This window comes from Onychostoma macrolepis, chromosome 22 (genome assembly GCF_012432095.1).
Source record: "Onychostoma macrolepis isolate SWU-2019 chromosome 22, ASM1243209v1, whole genome shotgun sequence".
Classification (NCBI taxonomy): Eukaryota; Metazoa; Chordata; class Actinopteri; order Cypriniformes; family Cyprinidae; genus Onychostoma; species Onychostoma macrolepis.
Window position 1 is genome coordinate 13,140,336 of NC_081176.1, and position 16,975 is coordinate 13,157,310.

The 16,975-nt window shown below is 37.8% G+C and overlaps 1 protein-coding gene across 3 annotated transcripts in view; it reads right to left on the reverse strand.

The window, feature by feature from the left end:
* Positions 1-2,790: 2,790 nt before the first annotated feature.
* Positions 2,791-16,975, reverse strand: part of LOC131530908 (oocyte zinc finger protein XlCOF6-like) — an 84,188-nt gene continuing 70,003 nt past the window's right edge. The window contains exons 1-3 of one of the 3 annotated variants that reach the window (XM_058761430.1): positions 13,637-13,983; positions 10,864-10,983; positions 2,791-5,031 (exon numbers count right to left, since the gene is read on the reverse strand). In XM_058761430.1, coding sequence (XP_058617413.1) covers positions 2,933-5,031; positions 10,864-10,918 — 2,154 coding nt within the window. In that variant the 5' untranslated portion in view covers positions 10,919-10,983; positions 13,637-13,983 and the 3' untranslated portion in view covers positions 2,791-2,932. Of the gene's footprint in view, positions 5,032-10,863; positions 10,984-13,636; positions 13,984-16,975 lie in introns of those variants that run through there. The other 2 variants (XM_058761431.1, XM_058761432.1) reach the window with 2 other exon arrangements.

The window sequence follows — 16,975 nt, forward strand, 5'->3', positions numbered from 1 at the left end:
CTATAACCCTCTGTGCGCCGGCGCATTCACTTTCAGTTCTTCCTGATTCACAGAGAAACCTTACATACTCAGATACAGATAAGACTAAAATCAACTGAATCTAAAAAGGGCCTACTTTTATTTGTGTACACTGACAATAACAACAAAACATTGTGCTTTTCTAAAATAAACAAAACAAAGGGTGTGCTTTCTGCCGTCTAGGTCTCTGTGAGTAATTTCTACACATCACAAACTCAGTGAATACTCGACACAGAGACATGAGAAATATGTCTATAGAAAGCTTGAAGTGTCTACTTTTAAATGAACGAATTCAAATCGAAAACAAATATTCTGTATGAATAATCTGTATGAAACTAAAGCATGGTACAGTCTTTCCTGTATCTGAGCTAATTATATGCAGTCACCTGCACACACATGCCCTCAACTAGATACTAAAAAAAAAAAATGGATAAAAAATAATTCAAGATCTAATTTTCATTGTTTCTGAACGAGGAATAAACTGGAACTTAGCTTAGCTTCCTGACGACCTTCAGGGATGAATGAGAACGAAACATAGCCAGCTGGGACGTTGATGCTTGATCTCTTAATCCTTCTTCATGTGGGGAGTGAAGATCCCATCTGAACTTGTTCTTAGTCAGTCACATAATTCATGGAGTCCACATCAATAATATAGCAATGCGTGAAGGAATGCTAACTTTCGAATCAGGCATCAATACACAAAAATTTGCACTTTCCCCACGGTCCCTTACTGTTCGCCAAGAGCGATCTCTCCTGGATTAATGCACGTTACAGCTTGTGCAGGGCAATGTCTATTATATCAAGTGAAATAATGCATTAGTTCTAGTGTTGCTTGACATTTCAGCTATTCATCATCAAACTAAAATACAGTCAACCAAATATAAAAGTTACACTGTTCATTTTAAAAGGTCCGCTGTGAAATCAGCGTGCAGTGCCCAAACAAATATTTTTATGAATGTGAAGGGTTTTACTCGAATATTGGAACATGAGTGAAGTATAAAGTCATGTTTAGGCTACATAACAAATAATAGTTTAACAGCCAAATGTTACAAATATGGCAAAAATGGAAACATTTTGATTCTTGTCGAATGAGAGAGGCTTGTGAGCCCAATGCAGTTTCAGTTTTGCTTGACGTTTGTGTGCCATTTATAATAAACACCACTAGCTTATAGCGTGATTTTTTTTAATTATAGTTTAATAGGCAATTTTATAGGTGCTTATTTTGTCATTCTTATTCTGTAATATTGGATTTGTTGTGGAGTGAAAGGAACTAAATAAATAATGTTAATGTTTGTAAAGGTTTCCTTATATTTACCGGTATTTAATATACATAAAAATGTATTAAATTGTTTGCGGTTACAAGGTTAACAGGTGTTTTGGAGACAGAGTAATCTCATGAAAGATAAATGTATTTCTCTTTCTGACCGGGTTTTGTGTCTCCGTGTCATCAACTCTAGGGGCAAGGCTTCTAAACCAGGGTGTTTTTAGGGGCGTGATATTCAAATGACAATCCATCCGCCACATTTATCAATTTACGATCATTTGTATGATGAGATTGGCGGCATACAAATGTTTCATGAATCACACGTAAACTCTGTTTTAAGTTGATTTGTGCGCACGTTTCTACATTAGATTGATTTTAATAATGAGAAGCAATGTGATGTGCATAAGTTCTTGTAAAAGCACCGGAGCCACCAAAAATTGTGATTACAAAATTGTGTAAAAACGTTACCATATGAGAAGGCATAACTTATGTTAACCTCAGTTTGCTAATGTTATAACCATCAAGTCTAGTAACAGCTTAGTGACTTTGTTTGCAGAGCTAATTGGTCATTTATTGTCACGTGGTGTGTTTATAAGGCTTTGGGAGACATTGCAAGCAATGAGGGAGTGTGGAGATGTGAAGCAGTGGAGGCCAGCTGTTATTAACCACCTCTACTAGTCTGCAGCTTCCACTCCTAATGGAGATGCAGATGTGATGGAGGCCAAGTGGAAAAGCATGGTCAACCATGTTCAGGACATCCACGAACATGACACACCTACATTTCTCTGCTGTGTACATCCACCTCTGAAGGGAGAAACAAGGAACAAGGAGTGGCTGGAATCAGATACTTTTCTTGTGTGCTCTGACTGTCTTTGTTTGGTTTTTGGAGTTCTCACATGCTAATCTCTGATATTTTCCTGTATGTTTATTAAAGTGCCCCTGCAAGATGGCCACCCCATTGAAAAATATGTAGAAGATTTATTTATTTAATTTTTTTGCATATTTTTGGAGCGAACTGGACAACTACATCAGCCAACTGATACCAGGAATGATCGCAGGTGGACCATGGCTCAATATGTAGACTTGGCCCTACAGCTGTGTGGACCTCCTGTCACAGTAGGACAGGTAGCGGAGGAACCCTCCCCTAAACTTTCCTCCACATTGCTTGGTCCAGCACATACTCCAGCCCTCATGGTCACCACCGGATCCATCTCAACGTGGACAAGACTAGTACCCAGTGTGGAGAATCCTCAGCCTATGCTCTCAAGCTCGCAAGCCTCAGTGTTCTCAAGAGTGTTGGCCACAGTACTCACAAGGAGATCTAAATAATGATAGTTTGTAGATGAATATTTTAACCTCCTTTGTGTTGTGAAATACACTTTTGTTTTGTGTTTCAGTTCTAAGCAATGTTGGTGTATTGATAACTTCTGAGGATGTCAGAATACCTAAAGAGGATAATAATTCAGTTTACACAAAGTTTATTAAAAAGTCATTTCCAAAAACTGAAGTGATTTCCTTGTTTTATTTATTAGTTAGAATAGGTGCAATTCAACATTCAACAACTCCAAAAGCTGAATAATAAATGAAAGTTACTGATTAATCTGTGAAATATTCAAAGAATAGTTGATTAATCATTCTAATAATCTCTGATTAATCAATATTAACCATCACACCTGGAAGTACAGGATCAGCACTTGAACTACTTACTGTAATTTCAGACATGCAGACATGTAATTTATGACAGATTAAAGAAGATAATTGAGTGAATCTCTTCCCACATGAATGGCAGTGATGTGGCTTCTCTCCAGTGTGGATCCTCTCATGTATTTGTAGATGTGTTGACCGTTTGAATCTCTTGTCACAGTGTGAACACTTGTAAGGTGTTTCTGTAGTGTGAACTGTCTTGTGCACTTTCAGTGCACCAATTGTAAAAAAAGTCTTCCCACACTTAGAGCAAGCATGATCCTTCACACTGCTGTGTCTTTTCTGGTGTATCTTTAAAGCAACCATCTGACTAAAACTCTTTCCACATAAATTACATATGTAAGGCTTCTCCTTCGTATGAACTTTCAGGTGGTCCTTCAGGAAATCTGCCCTGAAAGATTTTCTACTGCTTTGGTCACAGTTTTCTAGTCTCTCTCTAGAATGAGTAAGCAGATGTTTTTTAAAACCACCATATTTTCTAAAACTCTTTCCACACCGATTACATGTGTATGGCTTCTCTCCAGTGTGGATCCGCATGTGTTCGTTAAGGGTTTGCTTAAGTCTGAAACTTTTCCCACACTGATCACATGTGTACGGCTTCTCTCCAGTGTGGATCCTTGTGTGTCCATTAAGGGCTCTTTTTTGTGTGAAACTCTTCCCACACTGATCACATGTGTATGGCTTCTCTCCAGTGTGGGTTTTTAGGTGTGCATCACGGTATTCTTTTCGGCTGAAACTCTTCCCACACTGATCACATGTGTACGGCTTTTCTCCAGTGTGGATCCTTGTGTGTTTGTTAAGGGTAGCTTTTAGTTTGAAGCTCTTCCCACACTGACCACATGTGTACGGCTTTTCCCCAGCGTGGATCCTCATGTGTTCATTAAGGGCTCCTTTTTGTGTGAAACTCTTCCCACATTGATTACATGTGTATGGCTTCTCTCCAGTGTGGATCCTCATGTGTACATTAAGGGCTCTTTTTTGTGTGAAACTCTTCCCACACTGATCACATGTGTATGGCTTCTCTCCAGTGTGGGTTTTTAGGTGTGCATTACGGTTTTCTTTTCGTCTGAAACTCTTCCCACACTGATCACATGTGTACGGCTTTTCTCCAGTGTGGATCCTTGTGTGTTTGTTAAGGGTAGCTTTTTGTCTGAAGCTCTTTCCACACTGACTGCATATGTATGGCTTCTCTCCAGTGTGGATATTCATGTGACTTTTAAGATTTACTTTTAGCCTGAAGCTCTTCCCGCACTGACCACATGTGTACGGCTTCTCCCCAGCGTGGATATTCATGTGTCTTTTAAGAATTACTTTTTGTCTGAAGCTCTTCCCGCACTGATCACATGTGTATGGCTTCTCTCCAGTGTGGATATTCATGTGCTCCTTAAGAGGTTGCTCAAGTCTGAAACTCTTTCCACACTGATTGCATGTGTGTGGCTTCTCTCCAGTGTGTATCTTCATGTGTCTATTAAGGGCTCCTTTATGTTTAAAACTCTTCCCACACTGATCACATGTGCATTGCTTCTCTCCAGTGTGAGTTTTTAGGTGTGCATCACGGTTTTCTTTTCGGCTGAATCTCTTCCCACACTGATCACATGTGTACGGCTTCTCTCCAGTGTGGATCCTTGTGTGCTTATTAAGGGTAGCTTTTTGTCTGAAGCTATTTCCACACTGACTGCATGTGTACGGCTTCTCCCCAGCATGGATAATCATGTGTCTTTTAAGGATTACTTTTTGTCTGAATCTCTTTCCACACTGATCACATGTGTACGGCTTGTCCCCACTGTGGATATTCATGTGTTTTGTAAGGCTTCCTTTAATTGTGAAAGTCTTTTCACACTGATCACATGTGTACAGCTTCCCTTCATGATGACATTTTATGTGAATATCAAGATTTGGTTTGCATGAGAGTCTCTTTTCACACTGAGGCCATATTTCATCTCTACTTTTCAATGAGGAACTCCAGGATGTTTCTTCAGTTTTCACATGATGGTTCTCCCCCTCTTCAATCAGTTCCTTAATCTCCTTGTTCTCTTCTATCAGGTCTAAAATTAAAAGTTAAAAAGTTTAGTAAAATAAAAATTTCAGAAAATCTTAAAAGAAAAGAAAAAAGTGAGAGGAAAAGTACATGTTACACCTGGGAAAACAGTAGAAAGTATAAATATTTTGATGCATTAATTTGAATTGGGTACATTTATTATCCATTTATTGTTTTAAAAACATTATACACACAGGTTTCGTAGTGAGAATTATTATTAAATGTTTGATTAACAATATTTTACATCTTCAAAATTAAAAAACAAAAATGGTTGCAAAATTGTGAACCAGATATATCTAAATATAAAAATGATACGGTTCAAATGTTTATTCAGACCATGTGATGTCTGCAATCAGTATGAATGTTTCTCAAACCACCTTTAATTTGTTGAAAAAAAACACAAGTAAAAGAAAACTATACTGGTTACTAATGTAATCCTGGTTCCTTGAGATAACGGGAATGAGCATTGCGTTAGATACTCAGGAAGGCAGGAAGAGCAGAGAGAGTTATAACTTGTGCCCTGAAAGGGGCTGAAAACACCTTAAGCACATAGCCTATTCTCAGTCTAAGGGCAACTTTACTGTCAAACTCGAGGCTGGATGCGTACATTGAAGGAGCCTGCAAGTTGCTCGCTCACTTGACCAAAGCCAAAGCCTTTAGCAAGAGAGGCTGAAGGTTGGTCATTTTGAGCAGCTCAGTATCATGGAACTCCAGGATGGAACAGACTGTAAGACTGTATATTGGTAAGCCACCCTCTTGAATGTGAATCTGAAGAATGGTCTGTGATGCGGTCTATTTGAATATGAAATTATGCATCTTTCAGATCCTCAAATAAAACCAATCCCCTGGGAGGATTCGCAAGAGGGTTTGCTTCAAGGGTAGCATTCTGAACGGATGCTTTATCATGGTGCAGTTCAGATGTCTCAAATTTAGGATGGGCCTGAGGCTGCCATCCTCCTTTGGAATGAAGTAGCAGCGACTGTAAAAGCACAACTCAATGGCCTGTGGGGGCTCTCTCCACAGCAACCTTTGCAAGCAGGGTTTGGACTTCAGCTGGGGGGGAGGTGTGCATCATTGTCCAAAACAAAAAGTTTAAAATAAGCCCCGAAGTGAGGAGGTTTGAGGGTAGTCCAGCCTCGATGGAAATGAACCTTTCTCAGTCTTGGAGTATCAAAGCTGCTGGGGCTGTTCAGGGTCCAGCTCTAGCTTAAGGTGGGGAACCTGGCGCTTCGGGAAGGGATAGCACTTAGCTGTGCGGAAACCTTGTTTCACTACAGGTTCTACCTCTGGCTTTGGTTGAGCAGGTGCTGACAATGGTTTAGGGCGCTGCTGAGTCATGACACTTTGGAGTGACTGGAAGCAAGCCGACATATCAAATCCTGGCTCACAGACCTTTCCTGATCCCATCCCCTTCTCTCTCTCCCACTCACTTCCTGTCAAATCTCTACTGTACTATCAAATAAAAGGTAAAAACCATCGCCTGGCTCCTTTGGCTGTAGGGGGCAGAGACCCCCATGGTGTCCAACTATTCCTCTGCATAGATGCTGTCAATAGCAGTAGTGTTATTAGCCAAGTCCTCCTTGGAACCCTCAAAGAGGCCAAACCATTTGCATGATACCAGGGCATTGGTTTTCATGGGAGAAAAACACGGAGGAAGAACACGAGGGGCGGAGCTGCTTTCCCTTATGGCTGGGACACACCAAGTCAATGGGCGGCTGTCGGTCAACATCAGGCCGTGGACGAGCGTCTGTCGGGCTATTTTGGTGTGTTCCACATGTCGGCTCTCATCAGGCTCACGTAGGCAGTAGTTTGCCCGATTCAACATGTTGAATTGGCGTCGGGGCGAGTGAGAACTCTGATTAGATGTTCAGTTCAGCGAAGGAGTCAGTGCCCAAGAATTGAAGCGAAAATGATGAAAACAGAGTAAGTAAATGAAGGCAGCACAGACAGAAGGCTGTTCTAATGTTGATCCAACATGATCTTACCCAATCATTCCAACATGTGAGTATTTTCGTAACAACACGAGTCTCTTAAAATGAATAAAGTTATCAACATAACTGATATTCAAAATGGTAAGCAAGTGCTGCTGTGTTTACTTTTTGTGTATCTGCGTAGATCTCGTATATATCCTTGTTTCAGTTTCTCCTTTTGAATGACGAATTTATACTGTTGATAGCTGTTGATTTAAATTGCTGATTTTGTCTGGCCAGAGGAGAACGACACACAATTTCCCTGTCTAAATACTGTAAAGCTGCTTTGACACAATTTGCATTGTAAAAAGTGCTATACAAATAATGGTGACTTGACTTGATCTAGACCAGGGTTCCTCAAATCTTTCCCTGGATTACCAATCTGTTGCAGAGTTTAGCTCCAACCCTGATCAAACTCACCTACCTGTGATTTTCTAATGATCTTGAAGACTCTGATTAGCATGCTCAGGTGTGTTTGATTAGGGTTAGAGCTAAACTCTGCAGGAGTGGGCCAGATTTGAGGATGCCTGATCTAGACAGTTAATTCCTCTTGCGCAGGCACAGTATGCACGTGTTAGTTTGCAGTTTGCTTTTAGATTGAAATATGCTATTTTAGTATCAGGCACAGTCCTGTTAGCACTGTTAATCCACTGCTGAGGCTATTCCACAGCATTTTCAATCACATAAATTATGGGCTTATATTCTATCTCTGTTATTATGAAACCCACAATACACTACAAGCACAACTCCGTGTCCTCCAATCACTGGCTAGTTCCTAGAACTATGTGGTGCAAAAGCCTGCATATTTAGGCTTTTTTTTGCAGGCTAAACTGCCATTTGCCTGTCAGGTGCGCAGAGATTTCAGTATTCAGAAAAAACAGAGTTTCCCCATAGCATTAGCAACTAATGCAATGCGAGTGAACCATGCTAAAAGGGAAATACAAAGTTCTGGCATGAAACTCTAGATGGCGCAGTCCGATAGGTCTAACTCAATCTGACATAATGACAAAATAAAATATTAAGCATATTAGCAGCAGCATTTACAAATCTGTGTTTATACAGCTGGAGCAAAACAAGGTCTAGAGCATGTAATCGCTCTGAAAACACACTGATAGTAATGGACATAAAACAGGTTAAATAAAATAAGCATTCTTATGTGTGCATTTCAACCGGAGTTCACCATATCCAGCACCGTAATCTCAATGTCGTGTTTATTTTAGGGTTGAGCTGACATCTTGATTCCCCCCCCCTCTTCCGCAATCCGCCACATCCCAATACCATGTTCGGAAAGGAAAGTAGGGACTTTAAGCAGCCTCCACTGTTGGAATGGCAACGGCATTCCGCCATCATATTGCGGGTTCGCGACTTCAGCTGCTACTTCGTGGCAGGCTCAACTGAATAAGTAGGGTATGTGTCCTTATTCTTTTGTGAAATAACTATACGCTTTATTTCTGTGTGACTAATTTTCAATCCTGATAAATTCATTCGTTTTGATCAATGCATCACTTATTATTGTAAAACATCAATGCTTTTGGATTTAAATCTTTAACAAAACATGCAAACAAACGGCCGCTTTTATCATGTCCGTTTTGTGATCGCACTAGTTCCAGTGACTTATTTCTTATTAGTTTTCTGATAACTTGTCTTTGTTGGTGAAATGATGGGGTAGTCTGATGTTTTTCCTGAGAAGCGTGTAAAGGGCAGAGGTGTAAAAAGTACTCAAAAATTTTACTCAAGTGAAAGTAAAGATACTAAATATTTTACTAAATTAAAAAGTACAAGTATCTGGCCAAAAACATACTTCAGTAAAAGTAAGAAAGTACAACTTTACACTGTACTCAAGTATTAAAAAAGTAGAAGTACTTTTTTTTTCTGACAGACATACAGAAGTTTGGTTAAAGGGAGAAAACGAAACAAAATGCAATGGCACAGGTCAAACACATATCTAGTGCAGCGATAACAATTAAAGATCAGCACAGCGGAACACACACACAAAAACATTGCAGGAAAGGAATTAAAAGGAAACTCCATCCTTTCCACCCTCATGCCATCCCATATATATATATATATATATATATATATATATATATATATATATATATATATATATATATATATCTCCATACTTTATTTATCAGATGAACACAAACTAAGATCTAAATCAACTAAACTAAATCATCTCTCTTCGTATAATAAGACAAGTATGGGACTTCCAAAAATGACACTTCAAAAACTACACAAAGTGAATATGACAGTAACTCATACAACCCTTTAATGAATCAGTGTCTTCTTAAGTCAAACGGCAGACATATGTGAGAAAATTACAAATACTAATATTTTTAACTTGACCGTCGTGTTCACTTTGTGTTGTTTCTATAGTGGTCCTGTCCCCTTGCATTACACAAACTAAAAATCTTTGCTTGTATTGATCTGAAGAAAGAAAGTCATGAACATCTGGGAAGACATGAGAATCTTAATTTTTGGGTGAACTATCACTTAATAACAATGTGATGCAGAGGTTAGAAACATATTCCAGACAGAATGCAAGAATGGGCTGAATTAATGAGGAGTGTCATAGAATTAAAACATACAACATTAACGTTTTGAAAGGCCACTTTTTTTGTGTTGTCTACATCACTGTCTAAAAGGATAATTAATCTTTTAATTGTTTATTTGGGCATTTTCTCAGCAAATATTGCTACATAATTATTTGCGACTAATTATATGAATTAATGAGCAAATCATGTAATTATTAAGATTAAAAAAAATATTCATTGAGAGTCCAAATTCCTACTCAATTTCAAAAAGCAGAACTGTGTGTTTGATGCGTGAAAACAATGATCATTGGTTCTCACGTCAAGAACACGTTTGAGATTCCGTTTACCATATTTAATGTGCATAAGATCAAATAAAAATATAATGTACTTTTTAAGTTGAAAAAATTGTAATGAGTAAAAAGTACTGTTTTTTTCTTCAGAAATGTAATCAAGTAAAAGTACAAGTAGTCAGTTTAAATTGTACTTGAATAAAGTAAAAATCCACCCAAATAATACTTAAGTAAAGTAATCAAGTAAAATTACTCAAGTATTTTACACCTCTGGTAAAGGGCGGGTTTTAGTGAAGCACAGTGGAGCTTCTGGCTCAACGGTGGAAATGGAGCGTGATTTTGAGCACGGTGCTACAGGTCCGGCCCGGCCCGTTTAAAGCACTCTAAAAGTTTTTTTTAGGTTTAAAATGAACAAAAATCAATCAATCAGTTATTGCCTTATCGTATGTATGTATGCATGCATGCATGCATATATATATATATATATATATATATATATATATATATATATATAGTGTTTCAAAAAGTAGTAAAATGGTAAGCTTATAATATTGATTTATTAATAAATGATTGGGTCAGATTTCATGGGAAATGTCAGTTTTGTGACATTCATCTTCTTGTTTATGGATGTGACATCATCTCACAAAGAAAACATTTCAGACATGGCAACAACTCTGTGACTTAAATTGTATTAAGATACTATTATACTTATACTATTAAAAATTGCATTTCCTAACGTTTGTGATGTTATTTATTTTAAAACAACAATTGAAGACTTTTGGAGGGGCATGTTTTAATAGCATTAGTGAGTTATGCACTGTTAATGCCTTTAACCACAAGTGCCAGTATGCCACAATTCATCATATTCATCCAAGCTGAATAGATGAGCCTCAACTCAATGTAATCATCAAAACAGTAAGCCGCTGTAACTTGTAACTTCACATCTTTTCTGTACTTTTCTTTATCTGTTATTTCACAGCTTTTATGATTTTTATGCTTTAAGTTTTAGAAACTTGGTGAACAATTAAGAATATATACCAACCTATTTGTTCTTCGGTATCTTCCTGTTTTATTCCGCAGGGTTCTGGATCAGTCATGTTTTCAGCTTTCTTTCATAATCTGTTGTGGGTGGAGCTGTTCCTGTGTGGGTGGAGGAGCAGATCTGCCAAAATCAAAAATAAATCAGTTATCAAATTGATGCTTTCATTAATTCACACATATAAATCATGTTGTTTATGTTTATCCATCTATCAAAATGTAAAAGTTATTTAATCTGTTTTAAAAAGAATTTACATATTCTAAGTATTATATCTTTCTAGACATTCTAATATTTGACAGATATGTATATAACCACAAAATGCAAGTTATATGCTGAGGAAAACACTTGTCAAACACTTGATCGGCTACTAGGGTTGGGTATCGAGAACCAGTTCCATTTTAGAACCGGTTGCAAATTTCCAAGAACATATCTGAAGTGCGAGCACAGAGAATAGCGGTCCCGGTGCAAGTTCTCGGCCTGTGTCCGTTCTCAAACCGCAAAAAAAAAAAAAAAAGTATCTTATCTTATCTCATTATTGAAATATCTAAAATGCGTGCTTGTAAAATATTTTCTAGTTGATATGTGGTACCCTTGCGTGTGTGCACATGTGCAGGATTTTACCACATCCACCTCATATTTTGGTGAGGAAAACCCGTTAACAATCATACAAACAACAACATAGAAAGTCACTCCGGTCTTAATAAATTAAACAATAGTTCCTCACATCATTGAAAAGTCGAAACTTAGATGATTGCAGCTTGGAAACCATAGCAACATTTTGGCATCTTGTGCGCTTAGTATCCGTTATTGTGATTAAAGTAATATTACAGTGACAAAACGCATGTGTTTTCAACTGGCATAAAGTTGGCTTGACGACATTGGACGTTCAATATTCACATATTTAGGGACCGTCTCTAAAGTTACATTCGATATTGGTATACATTTTTCTAACTTCAATAGCATATGAGCAGAATTACTTACAGTCATACAACAAACTGTAAACTGTTCATCTAGATGTCAACTATAATGCACACCTTTTACATTTTTTACATTTATTAAAATAAACTGTAAATCATATGCAAAAACTGCTATTTTTCACAACCGAATGGCCTCAAATGCAAATTTAAAGCTCAATAATATTCGAGGAGAATGACTTACAGTCATAAAAACTATAATGCACACCTTTTACATTTTTGATACTGTAAAATTTACTGTAAATCATATGAAAAAAATGCCATTTTTCACTACAGAATGAGCTCAAACACAAATTTTAAGCACAATAGCATTTGAGGAGAATGACTTGGTCATAAAAATAACTATAAACTGTTCAACTGTAAAAAGCACATAATTGAAATTCATGTAAAATCAATAACAGTTTTATATTCGTTAACTGTAAAATATTTTATTACTGTATTAGTGTTTTTTTTTTCTTCAGTAATTCATTGTAAAACAGAATGTTATACTAAAATTTACTGTATTTGATTTGGTTCACTTTTTTTGTCACTGTAAAACTACATTGTGCCTCATTCATTCATTCATATATGACGAAATTGTAAAATTAATGTATTTCAGAAGTTCCATTAAACAACAATGAAAACAACAACGGCAACTGTGATACTTCATAATTTTTATTGTTCAATTATCATCTTTTTCAATAATATTTTCATATTTCCCTGGACCACCACCAATACCTTAACTTTTACATGAAATAACTATAATACATTATTTATACAGGAATTTTAAAGTACATGCAAGTCATTCTCCTCAAATGCTATTGATCTTTAAATTTGTGTTTGAGGCCATTCAGTTGTGAAAAATAGCTATTTTTACATATGATTTACAGTAGATTTTAATAAATATCAAAAATGTAAAAGGTGTGCATTATAGTTTACACCTAAATGAACAGTTTACAGTTGTTATGACTGTAAATCAATCATGTAACTTTAGAGACGGTCCCTAAATACGCGAATATCGAACGTCGTCAAGCCAACTTTATGCCAGTGTTTTTTTCAGCAGTTTAATCGAAGTAAAGTGAACGGAGGCATTGTATATATATATATATATATATATATATATTTGTTTTTTTTTTTTTTTTTTTCAATGCATGTACAGGCTGCTTCACAGAACGCGTGCTGTCTGTGTTGCCATGATCACTCATTACACGCGCTTTTTGGGCTTGTTGGTTAAGTTGTCACTGCTTATAATTTTTGCAAATGTGGTTGTCACTACCTGTATTTTTCGGGAGTTAATGCGGTTGTCACTCCAATATTTTAATGAATTATGTGTCTACAGAACGCGATTAAGGAGTAAAAGGTAAACAACAGCCGAAGCTGCAGTGTTACATCGCCACTGATGCGGGAGCGACCAGGATGCTGCTGGGTCTTAAACACTGATCTATAATAGAGAACAGTCATTATATATAGATAACTGGTCTTAAAGCTTTCAGCAAACGTTCAAAACCAAGCAATGATGTGTCTAAAAATCAATTACTTTCAATTTAGAATTTTTTATTCGTATTGTTTGAGTGGCCATAAGGCGTATGCCTGCGTATACGGGACAAAATTATATCTTAAATACGGGACGATTCTGTGATAATTCGGAATGGTTGGCAACCCTGACTGCTAGGCTAAATGTTTATTCCAGTTAGCAGACGCCTGAACAGAAAGTACGCACAAATAGATTTCTACCAGATTAAATCAACACAGAAATAACCCTGTAAAATGTTGCTTTAACAAGCTGTATATTTATAATTGTATAAATATACGAATTATCTCACCTCAGATGACTCAAAGCTGTGTACTGGCTAGCTGTAACTACTTTTACTTCTTCTTCTGTGGTTTTTATTGGCAGTTTGCAGACAAAGTGCATTACCGCCATCTACTGTACTGAGGTTTGAACGCGTTAGGATATCAGATTTTATATAACCTACTGTGTTAAAAAACAAAACAAAACAAACAAAAACAAAATTTCCCACAAAATAAAAACACTAAATCCTGTTTACAAGCTTAGTTTCTTTCAGGAAGGTAATGTCAGCCTTAATTATAGATTGTGTGCCAGGCAGACTCAATAGGTTTTGTAAACTCAATCCATTATTTGATGCCCTTTCTAGATCTTTTCTTTTTTCAGATATATTCATTTCATAGATGTACCTACTTCTTCTTCTTTCGTTTATTGGCGGATCACACTAATTCTCGCACATTACTGCCACCTACATGTGAACACGATTCAGAGACTCTAACCCCAACTCAATGAGAGACTTCGCTTCAGCCAGTCAGGGCTGCTGCTGGCCAAATGGGTGTGTGCCCCCTCCCTCAAATATTATGGAAGTAAAAATAAATAAAAAACACCTATAGGGGTCAAAATAGAACTTTAATAAAATATAAAAATAAATAAATAGCAATTAAATTGTATTATTTACAAATTACATCTGTAGCTCTAGACAGTTACCAATGGCAGTAATACAGTTGTCTGATTGATTTTATGGTCTCAAGCATTCAGAAAACACACAAAAGTAAATTAAGCAGTTTTACTACGAAAACCAATGGTTATTTTTTTTGTAAGCGTTGTGATGTCTACATGTTTGTTTGTTTGTTTTTTTTTGTTGAAGAAATTATAGAGGCTGTCTTCTATAGCAAAAAAGGTGGCCAAAAATTAAAGATTAAGTGGATATTTGAATTAAATGTTTGGTCAATAGCCTATTAAACAAGGATATGATCGTCCTGTAAGTATAACAGCAGCAATTACCAGACCTTTGGCTCCCTTTGCAGGCATTTGTAATAACATGTAATGTTGAAAAAAACAATAGACACCATCACAAAATTAGTAATGGTTTTACTGGTTATAATGGGACTTATATTGGTTTTAATGGAAACTGTAATGGACCCTGTTGGTCTCTACTGGTAATTGGTCACCTTCTATTGGTGGCTTGTTAAAACCAATAAATCCTAATGGAATAGGTCCCAAAACACACTACAAAAAAACATTTTTTTAATGGTTAAAAGTTGACGGTTTGTAATTTTTGTAATGGTATTTGTGATTTATTTGTGATTCATTTGTGATGGTATTAGTATTTTCTGTGATGGTTCTATTGTTTTTCAGCAGGGTTCCCGCATTGTTTTTTTTATCTCTTTATATATTATCATTGGAAGTAACAAAACCATGGTTAATTTGCGGTTATCGTGGATACAAGAACCATGTTTTTTTCTTTTTCATTAGTGTTAAAACCATAGCTAACTTTCGTAAGGGAACATGGAAACTCGGAGAGAATATTAGATGTTGGTGGTGGTGAAATTATTACCGACATTAAAACATGTTATTAACCTCAACACCCAAAAATGTTTCACAGGATTATGAATGTAGCCAACCTGAAAGTGACTTTGTTTTCATCTTCTTTTTTTTTCCTTGGCACTGGATTGCTGATGTCTTTTCATGGACATCGTTGTCCATCAATTATGATCATGCATTCAGCTGCAAACATGAGGTGCAAGTGGTCGCGGGCGCAGATGGGGGAATTTTTTTTTTTTTTTGAGAAACTGGGATGGTGCCCCCCTGGGAGTTTGTTCCCTACGCAATTGCTCTTGGTTACTTAAGTAACCTCTGTTCCCTGAGATGAGGGAACAAGACATTGCTATGGGAAATACCCTTTCCTCAAATACTACTGAAGCCTTATTGAATCACGCCAGTGAAACTGGCCAATGGCATTCAAGTGCGCGAAATATGAGCAGGAATCCCACTCTATATAAGGCAGCGCTTGTACGTCATCCATTCAGAATCTTTACTGAAGCAACTTGGTATTCTAAGATCCTGAGCTAGGTGACACGTCAGTAAGAGCAATATCTCGTTCCCTCATCTCAGGGAACCGAGGTTGCGTAAGTAACCGGGAGCATTCCCTATCGATTCAGTCACTCTACATTGCTATGGGAACATATAAAATCCCGCGTCACAGTGATGGAGCCTGGCTCGACTGTATGTCAAGTTTCACATTCAGAGCCGTAATGAGAGCAGCAATGAGAGCAGCAATGAGATTGGCACTCTTGGTAAACACAGCTCAGGTCTACAGGACCTAGTCGAAACCATGTAAAGTCAAGGGGGGGTCACGGCAGCTAGACAATGCCGCATCACACCAGGGGCGGAGTTAACTCCGGTGAAACAGAGAATGTGAAATGGCGGCGGCTTTGGCGCTTTCACATATAGATTAGTTGAAATTGCTTAATTTCAATGAAATCGTGTGTTATGATGCAACGGCTGTACCGGTGCTCAATAAGCAGAGTATGATGGTGATCACGTCCTAAAAGGCGTTATGAACTTTATCATAACAATGTGATAAACTGATTGGGACAGCATTGAATTGGTGGTGCGTTAATACAGGGGTGTATACGACCTAGTCGAAACTACTGAGGCATGCATCTCAGATCATAACTGAGGCTGAGTAGGCGTGTGCGCTGCTCGCACTGACAGCACATGTGAGGCAAGCGACGATGGCGATTTTCCACATGCGCGTGAAAGGCTGTTATAGCGGCCACATACACTTTTGATGTGGATGGCATACGACCACTATCAAATCGCTCTTGAAGGAAGGCAAGAATTATCGATATAGGGCAGTTCAATGGGTCTTCGCCCCGCGATACGCACCAACTTGTAAAACCCATTTATGTGTGTAAAGACATGTGGACTTCGTGGAAGGAGCCCTAGCCTCAGAGATAGTGTTCACGTGCTGAGGAAGTGCATCTGTTACTGGCAAACTCCGTTGAGCAGCCAGACATGACGGCTTCATGACTCTGTATTTGGGTGCCATATCGTTCCTTGTGCTTGAGAGAGGAAGTCTCTCTTCAGTGGGATAGTCCACGGGGGGGGCTACCAGCATTTCCACCAGTTCTGGGAACCACGGCTGATTGGGCCATTTCAGTGCCACTAACAGAACAGATTCCTTTTCCTCTCTGATTTTGCAAAGCATGCGAGGCATAAGTTTCACTGGAGAAAAGGCATACTTGCGTACTTTCGGCCAGCTGTGAGCTAGTGCATCCACTTCCAGGGGAGAGTATGTCAGTGAATAAAACAGCGGGCAGTGGGTGTTCTCCGCTGATGCGAAGAGATCAACCTCCGCCCTGCCGAATAC